We start from the raw sequence: 9,865 nt of genomic DNA on the forward strand, positions 1-9,865 counted from the left end.
GCAGGACTTAAAGCTATAAACAAATTCAATTCAGCTCTATGACCCAAACTATTTAGGTGGTTTTAGTAAAATTGGGAATCTGAAAAACAGTGCTTACTTTAAATAGTGAGAAATGATCAATATACCTGTCCGGTTAAAGAAAAAAAACAAAAAAGTTACCATGATAATTTCTACCAATGTTCCAAATCTCATCGCCATATCAATAGGAAAAAAAGAACACTATGGTAACCCTTCAGTAGTGCCTAGTAAAGCGTAATACAAAACTACTTTTTGTTCCCCGATGACCGTTGCACCGTAGAGTTCAAATTATAACTGTAGGCTTATAAAAAGATAATATATCAATGTAACGATGTGTCAATTTCCGAAAGTAGTTGGAGGCAATGTGTTCATTTTAATCAATGAAAGAATTTTGAGAGAATTTAAAAGAGTTTGAAGAAAGTTCCACTTGAGGCCAAATGCTTTTCCGTAAGGTAATGAAGAAAAAGAGTTTTTAATTTTGATAACAAAACTTTAATAAAACAATTTTGAAATAATGAAATTATTCATAAGAACTGTGATTAAAATAGAAAATAGAAAAAAAAAACAAAAACAGTTTTTCAAAACCATCAACGGCAACCGACGGCAATGGATTTGGTAAACAAATATAACGATCGTAAACACATCCTCGTCAAATATTCATCAATTCGGAGGTTGAATGAGTAGCTTTTTTTTGAAAGATTTTTTTTTAGACAATAAGCTATTTTCATAACTTTATTATATTTTCAAGAATTCTTACTTTTTAATAAAAAGTTCTTAGGTTCAAAGATAAGATATATTTTTGCGTAATTTTTTCTTTCCATTAAAATACCGATATTTTTACTTATTGAGTTTAAAAGCAATTTGCATTTAATATCTTACGTAATATTTTAAACTAAAAACAAATCTTCTGAGTAGAGAACCAGTTTTTGCCCTCTGCTCACACTAGCGAAAAATCTAAAAAATTTTTATAGGATTCATAAAGCTCACTCGCCATTATTAAGGGTGTTGTCGTCTCTTAGATTATCTAGGAATCTGGGATTGAGTATCAATAACTACCATGCAACGAGAAAAACGGAAACTTCTTTTTTCCTTTTTTACAAACTTTTGGTTTTATCTCGTCACCATTTTCTAACATAATAGAATTTCTCAAACTCTACTCATATGGCCCTAAGCCTTACACTTGTGTCAGCTTGAAAAGTCAGCTAAAGTTCTGAAAACTTATGATGAAAACTGCTTTATATTTAAGACTGCTATTAACATACTGTGGAGTCAAACGGATCAAATGCCTTGGAAAATATGTTTTAAAATGGTCAAGCAAGTGATTGAAGTTGATCGAAGGCACTGTTTGCGGTATTACAGCTATTACCTTACTTCAGTTATAAAAACTCAACCTCAATTTCCTATAATTTCAAATTTAAAATGCTTGGTATTTCAACTTTTGCAAACATTTTTTTTGGAGTTTAAGCATTTTTTTTCAATATTGGAAAATGAAAATTGAAAACTTTGATTGAAATGTCTGGGGAAAAAATAGGAAACATTTGTATACTTTATTGTCGGTTATTGGATCTTTTTTTTTTCTTAGTTTCGATTTTTTTATTCTTTTTTATTTTTAATTTTCAAAGTTACGATTTTAGCATTAGCAATGTTAAAAAAAAAAAAAATGGAAACAAAGTTGTTGAAGCTTTTAACTTTTAATCGCATGACCCCCCCCCCCTTCAAAGAAAGCATTATTGAAATACTTTGAAGTAGCATGCACGAGTCACAAATAAAAAAACGAAACCATTTTTCAAAACACAAAAAGCAATCACAAGATTGTTATTGGAGAAAATAAGAAAAATTTTGTCATCAACTCATTAACTTATTTAAATTCTCTCAAATTTTGAAAAATAAAAACGAGACGAAGAATATTTTCGTCCTCAAACCACAAAAAAACGAAACATTCTCATGAGAGTAATGTAAAGAACAGAATTCTTTTATCTCCGTAATAAGAGAATAAGAATAGAAAATTAATACAATATGCGAACAATGACAAATATTGCGAGGGCGGGAGTTTTCAAGTGGGGCGATTGTGAGTGATGAGAATGTGTGGGAAGTAATAGTGTGATGGCGTCAATAATGTAAGGACATTGTGTGTAATAGCATCAGTAATGTGAGGGCGGTGTTTATAAGTAGCGGAGGAATAGAATGTGAGGATTGTGTAACTTATCAATAAAACATTAATGTATATAGTAACAATAATAATAACAGCTAAATCGAAATATTTTTAAAAAAATAAAACTTACAGGGTTTTCTTTTCTCATATTACATAAAAAATATTCTCAATTATTTATCTTATGTATATAATTTTTTTAAACTTTAACAAATGCATTTAATAATATATTAATACCGATAAAAATATATAATCAGAGTCACTCAAGTTCGTTTAGTATAATTGTTTTAACCTCTGAGCCTTGGTTCTCTAAAACAGGTTTAACCGGTTATCATTTGGTAAGTGTTTGTCTCAGAATGGCTACAAAAACTTCGCAAACTTTACTAAACTAATATCATTTTATCAGTGAAGTTACAATTGAATTTCTGGTCCGTTTTTTTGCGAAAACAGTTTTAAACTTTAATGATGTGATTTATTTTTTATGTGATTGTACATGTGTGTCCATCTGGTGTTTTGGCTGTCTCGCTTTTTTGCTTCGATCGAATGTTATATCTTGCAGTCGGGTAAAACTTAATGACAATGTATGTAGTTTTTCTGATTTTCACTCGTCACAATATCAAAAATAGTTTTTTTAATTATTTAAACAAAAAACCTGCTGATCCAACTTTTTGTTATATAAATTAGTTTAAAAGTTGAAATCGTAAAAGAATAAGTAAAAGTGGAAAACTTGTGAATGCTTTTTAGGAAGCGAAAAATATTTTTATGAACCATGAGTTTAAATAAAAAAAGAAAAGCAAATAAAAAAACGAGGAAAGAAACAAACAATAATTAAACAAAAAAAGTAAGTTAAAAAGATAAAACAATAAAGAAAAAAAACAAAACAAAACAAAAAGCAAATATTAATCAAAATATGACCGAGAGAAAAATCATCTTTTGGATTATGGCATTAATTTGCGAGATGAAAGATGCAAGCTGCACCCCCTGGTTTCCTTTAAATGAATACTTTAACTTAACAAACACTACTAATATCGGCGCAAATGAATACTTATGCCTCGGGGCAAATACCGAAATTAAATACTGTAGCTGTAGAGATGATTGTTTTTTAAACGAAAGCTCCTGCATAGATAATAACTGGAAACAGACAAGTCCTATACCTTTAGAAGATCATATAGAAATGCTAGTGAAAACTTCAAAACAATCAAAAAATGGTGTCTGCGAGCAAGTTGTACCTGTTGCAACTAACTCAGGACATAAAAGTGTAGAGATACTTATGGTACATTCTTGCCTTCAAACTTCAACCAAACAAGATGTAGAACTTTGCTTAAACAACAAAAATTTATCTCTAATGACAAACGTTCCAGTTCTTGGTTCGGATAACATAGTATACCGGAATTACGCTTGTGCAAGATGCAATTCCATTTGGGATTTCGAGGCTTTGAATTTATCAATTAATTGTAAATTCAACACCAGCGAAACGTCGAATACTAAGAAAGGCATACTAGACAAGTTTCATAACTGTAGTATAAATATCGGAGAGGAAACAAACATATCTCGCTGTCCTGACTATAAAAACATCGCGTGCGAACCTGAAAATTTTTATAATGATACATGTAATTCATACTCTGGGATTTTTTTAAACTACGAAAACTACAACTGCTACAGCTGCGACTATTTGCATACAGATGTGAAGAAAGTGCTATCAGGCTGTAAACAAAAGGCTCCTCCAAGTATACATAGGATATTTAGTTGGTCTATAACTATCAGAAAAAACGAGGTTTCAGTAAATAAAGAAAAGCAAAATTTCGATTCTGAAGAGAGAATGTGTACAGCAAGTTATAGATACGACGTTTTAGGAGGAACTTGTGAGGCGATTATCTGTTCAAAAGGTTACAAACTATCCGGTTCAAAGTGTGAGTTGGAAATGGCTACCGTCGACAACGTTGAAGAAAGCAATTTTAAAACTTGTTTGCTCGGTCAACAACCCGGATTTTTTTTAGTTGTAAATTCTGCCGCAAATGCAAGTATATTAGAGAAGTTTTTTGCGAAGCGAACAAATGGTTCTGAGAACATGATCAAGCTCGACCCTTTTCAAGAAAATGGAACTTTGTACAAAATTGTCGGTGCATCTTCGAAAACATTAACTACAATAAATTTAGATAGCGCCTTTATTTTCAAACTTGCAACTTTTATCATTATCTCCTCAGTTAACCACCAACAAATAACGGAAATGTACGGCTTTGATGTTAGCAGAAACTTTCGTGGAAACCAGTTTTGTGCGCAGCCTGAGACATACGAAGTAACAGCCGGAAAGTTTACCAACTCTTGTGATTATCAAGTCCAAAAAACAATCAAAAGTGATGAAATTATATTGTGGATGGAACTTAACGAAACTCACACGTCACAGAGAGTAAGTTATTGCAAACAGTTCCATTTGCGTTCGCGATGCCCTCTCGAAAAGATTACAAAAGACTATCAGGTGGACACTAACCAAACACTGATCCGCAATATCTTAAATGTTGGTTATTACTTCTATTCCAACCAGTATGTTCCGCTACCTCAAGGTGTAGGAGTATGTCAAAACATAAAACCAACATTAAAACAGGAAACAATCTTTAACAAAATTGAGTACATTATTTCCGTAGTTGGGACAACAGCAAGCATTCCTTGCTACTTGTTTATAACAATAACATACTTGTACTACAAAGAGTTACGAACAACAACTAGTTTAAGCTTAACGACGCTTTGCGCAGTTTTATTCGTTGCTGATAGCATTTTCTTAATTGCAACGCAGGTTGACGGGAACAAAAGATGGTGTTGGGTGATTAGCGTTATGCTTCACTGGGCGTTACTGACAGTTCATCATTGTGTTCTTTTTTTGGCAATTGATATAGCGAAGAGATTTGGAACATCAGTCTTAAAAATTTCGCATAAAAGAAGTCTTTTTGCATATGCTGCTGTGGTGTATGCAAACCCAATCGTAATTGTCATGGTAACGTTTACTTTGGACCACACAGGTATAGTATATGTTGGATACGGTGGTAACGGATTTTGTTGGATTGATGGAGCTAATGCTAGATATATTTCATACGTTGTACCAGTAGCGATTATTTTTGTATCAGCCTCGTTTATTCTTTTATTCACGTTGTATAAAATCAAAAAGTCGGAAAAAGCGAGCCAGAAAATATTCGGAGTGGGAAGAAAGTGTCACATTAACATAGCTATAGTTGCTACCAAACTAACTTTGATGCTTGGTACAACAGAAATTGTTGGCTTCATTCAAATATACAAAACTTCTTTATCGGAGAATGAAAAAAATTTCAATTCAGTATTTGCAATTTTTTTCGCATTTTTTCGATCTACAAAAGGAATCATGCTGCTCGTTGTTTACATATTCAACAAAAAATTGATGAACATTTTTAGAAAAAACCTCAGAAAACGAAACTATTTTTTCCACTTAGAAATGAAAGCTGTTACTTAAGGTTTATCAACTTTATCGTGGATCAAATTATTTGAAAGAATTGTTTTTTTTTTCAGGCTAATTTATACTTGGGTTTAGTTTGCTATTTGTGTTGTGTAGCTCTCTGCTACACAACACAAACAGTAATAGCTATTTTAGTTTCACAAACACAAACAGCAATAGCTTTTTTGTCTTTTACAACTCGGAGGCTACGCAAAGTTGAAAATTAAGAAACTCACGTTTAAAATATGTACAATTATAGTTTATGAATATATATAAAATTTAATTTACTAAAAAACTAAAACAATTTTTACATAGTTTTATAAAGTTTAGAAAACTTGTTTTTTAATTTAATGTGGAATCATTATGATTTTCTAACTATTTTACTGTTTTAGTCGTTTGGGGGAGGGGGGGGCATAATCAATTTTTTAAACAATTGTTGTAATTTTAATTGAAACCACCTTACATAATTCGATTCAAGTTTTTATTCACAAATCATTCTTTAAGTAAATTCATATTTAGTGAACGACCATAATCCATAATTTCAAAAAAAAATTTTTTCCGTGCTAAATTTTACACTGGGAAATGATAGAAAAAGAAATGATTCCAAATACGCAACTTGCAATATCTGCAATCTAAAAATATCTCATAAATTGGACAATCAAAACTTTAATTAACTAGCGGACATTCATCTCATTTAAGAACTCGGCAACCACAATTTATTTCAAAAAATCTCGTAACGGAAAAAGCTTTATTCACAGCTACCGGCAGTCCTGAAAATATGCCAATTTCAAATCAGTTTTAGCTTCTTACAATTAAAAAAAGAAGATTACCCTTATTTGTCATCAGATGAAAACGGCAGAGGACTGAAATGTTACAATCTGCAAATCCTGGTTGAGTTGACAATAGCTCAAAAACTGGTTCAAACTCAGAAAAAGGTCTGAAGTTTCATAGGTCTATTTTTAAAATGACTTACAGCCTTGTTCAATCGTGAATGATCCAGGATTTTTACGCCACCATACAGTTTTTACACCTAACTTTGCAATTGGAAGTGAAAAATTCTAACACAGCATCCTCAATCTATGAAAAAACTAAGCTTGAAACGAAAGGTATTTTTTTCTTGAAAAAAATACTGTTTCAACAATTTTTCAGAAACTTGAGAATGTTGCACAGAAGTGGAAGCTAAAAGACAACATTACACTCTGCTTATGAGACAATGCGACAAACTTAAAAGCAGCTTTCAAAGAACCAGAGTGTATTTACAAATCTTCTGTGTGTCTGGAACATTCAATTCAACTTGTGATTAAAAAAAAATTTTTTCACTTCAGAGTGTTTTAAGCTTAATAGAAAAATGTCGAAAACTTTGCACTCATGCTTCTCATTCAAACTCTTTTTTTTTCTGAGCAAAAAACAAGAGATTCAAATAAACATTTTTACAGGCTCAAAAATCCTAACAGGCTGGAAATCAACTTATCACATGCTTGAAAGAATTCTGTTCTTGAAATCAGCAATTGGTATCACACTGCTCAGCCTTCTTTCCAGCGAAAGAAAACATTGAAACACACTGGATTTTCTTCAACAATGAAAAATACGATTGAACAGTCACGAACTGTAAGGTCTAAAAGTCCAACATCAAATTTTAGCAAAGGAAGTTTTTTGCTGTTTAAAATTTTGAAAAAAACATGAGAAAACAGCATTAAAAACAAGGTTTGGTTTACAAAAGTTGCAAAAGATTTCTACACCACCACCTACAGAAGTTGAAAGGTTCTTTTCAACTGCTGGAGACATTCCTTCAAATGTAAGAAATAGACTTTTGTCAGAAAACATGGAGAAAATTTTGTTCGGTTCTCTCGGTTACGGCTAAAATTTTGATCATTCACTATTTAGTATTTTACTGTTGATGAACTAGACTGGACTGCACTTACGAAATCATATTATACAACATCTTTGTTTACACATATCTTATGCTAATGTTAATTAATAGGGGACAAAAAATAGGGGACAAAAAAAGGAGGAAGAAAAACATTGATACTTCGCTACGATTACTAGTGTAGTGGTTATGGTGACCTTTTCGTCAATCACGATTGCCATCGTGGTATTTCAAAAAGACTATAGCGCTACGTCCTATGACTTACACCACGATATACACCCACAATAATGTTGAGTGTTTGTCTTTTAAATTGGAAGCTTTTTGCAACCTGGGTTTGAGTCATTGAAAATACCTAAAAACTACTTTTTATTTTACAGTGAGTAATCAAATATTTTATTTAATGTTTTACTAAAAATAGAACAACAATCTTCACTACTTTATACCAACATTTTTACATCTATGAACAATCATTAATGATTGAAAATCAACTGATCAAAATTTAATAATTTACAAAATAAAATAATTTTTTTCATTTTTTTCAAATTATTTTTTATCTCAAATTAAAACAGAGACGAAAAAAATTTCTATATTTAGAACGAAAACGATTTCATTGATGAAAAATTGACTAATAGAGAATTAAAAATTCGATGTTGGGGAAATGTGAAGTTTTACAAAGGTAAACGTATAAACTATTACATCAGTTCTAAAAAAAGTTGAGTAACAAAATGAGTTAAAAAAATCTTCTACAATACATTTGCTTCGTTTCTTAATGCTTATAGAAAAGTGGTGTTTATTGATGATGGAAAATTCAACTGATATTTTTTAAAAATTAATCCCGATAGCTCGTGAACAAACTGATAGCGCGAAAGAAAATCTTATTCATTTGGGAACAGCTTTGTTAAATTTTTTTTTTAAGGATTATTCATGAGGATTTTAGTATAAACAAAGGTTCAAAAAATAACTAAATACTTGTGAGTTTTGGAAAAAAACCTTTCAAGAGTTTTGACAGCAACATCGCGCCATAAACATTTTATGATTTTCCTTAAACCTTTATCACTTTTTAAGTTAATACATTAGGAAAAATTTCCGAACTCACGCGAATAATAGAAAGCTAGGTCGTGTAAAAAGACACCGAAACATGATTGACGGGTATATTCACGCGAATAAGTCGCTATAATAAAGTAAAAAAGATCTTAAGACGAAATTAAGTTTTGAAATATTCCCGTCTTCAAAAGAGTTTTTAAAGTTTAAAATTTTCAACCAATAGTATTCACCTAAAATCTAATCGATTTTGGTCGATCGAGACCAACTGGCGTGAGTAAACAACACATTATTATTAGTGAATTTATGAAGGCACGTTAATAAGTTAAATAAATTTTCCATAATACCTTTTTAAATAGAAATGCACAGTTTTTTTTAGCTCTCCTGAAATATATATATATATATATATATATATATATATATATATATATATATATATATATATATATATATATATATATATATATATATATATATATATATATATATATATATATATATATATATATTTCAGGAGAGCTAATATATATGATATATAATTTTAACCTAAAACACTTAAAGTAAATTTGTTCATTTCAGACTTGTCTCAGGATGGTAGGGGTGCATCTAGTACCATAACATTGCATGAAAACATGATGAGCAAATTAAAACCATCATAGAAAGTAAATTTTTTTATATCCTATATGGTTTTTTATATCATTCGTAAAATGTCGTTACAGTAAATTGGATTAGAGATGTTGAATGTAGCTTTAACATTATAAATTAGGTTTTCCCCAACTTAAATTAATATAAAAAGATAGGCAATTATATAGGACAGATGTAACATTTTGTTTGAAAAAAGCATTTTTTTAAAGTAAATTTAATAATTTTATTCGAAAGCACGAGAAGAATTCTCGTGTTGTTCATCCTCATTTTGTGGATCTTCAAAAAAATTTTAATCTGCATCATCACTTGTTATTTAGTAAACCCATTGAAAATAAATAATGTACCACAATTATGAAAAAAAAATATTGCTGGTGTATTTATACTTTTGTCAATATTTCCCGATTCATGGGGTAATTTAGACACCTGTGATAGACAGTAAATAATCAGTACATGCGTGTTTTTTTCGGCAAATACAAACATCAAAAACTGTTTCTACATTATAACAATTTATTTAAAGATTTTTAAAATATATTTTTTTTATCCACAATAGAAATAAAATAAAAAATAATATATAGAAAATAAAATAGAAAAAAAAGCACTTTTCTTGATAAATAAATAAATCATTTTATGATGGCAAAAAAATAATTCAAACAAATAATGAAAAAAAAAAAAAAAGTTGTGTTTT

At 30.2% G+C, this 9,865-nt stretch overlaps 1 protein-coding gene across 1 annotated transcript; it reads left to right on the plus strand.

Moving 5' to 3' along the window:
• Positions 1-2,457: 2,457 nt before the first annotated feature.
• LOC149885229 (uncharacterized) lies at positions 2,458-5,682 on the plus strand. Its single transcript, XM_090096639.1, has one exon. The coding sequence runs from the start codon at positions 3,078-3,080 to the stop codon at positions 5,643-5,645; it is 2,568 nt and encodes an 855-aa protein (XP_089952765.1). The 5' UTR covers positions 2,458-3,077; the 3' UTR covers positions 5,646-5,682.
• The last annotated feature ends 4,183 nt before the right edge of the window (positions 5,683-9,865 follow it).

This window comes from Hydra viridissima, unplaced genomic scaffold, assembly GCF_058129835.1.
Source record: "Hydra viridissima isolate aposymbiotic clone 2 unplaced genomic scaffold, HvirCarnegie_v1 scaffold_8, whole genome shotgun sequence".
NCBI lineage: Eukaryota > Metazoa > Cnidaria > Hydrozoa > Anthoathecata > Hydridae > Hydra > Hydra viridissima.

Bases quoted from the DNA above. Each gene is read 5' to 3' on its own strand.
- LOC149885229 (XM_090096639.1), top strand. From the start codon at position 3,078: ATGACCGAGAGAAAAATCATCTTTTGGATTATGGCATTAATTTGCGAG.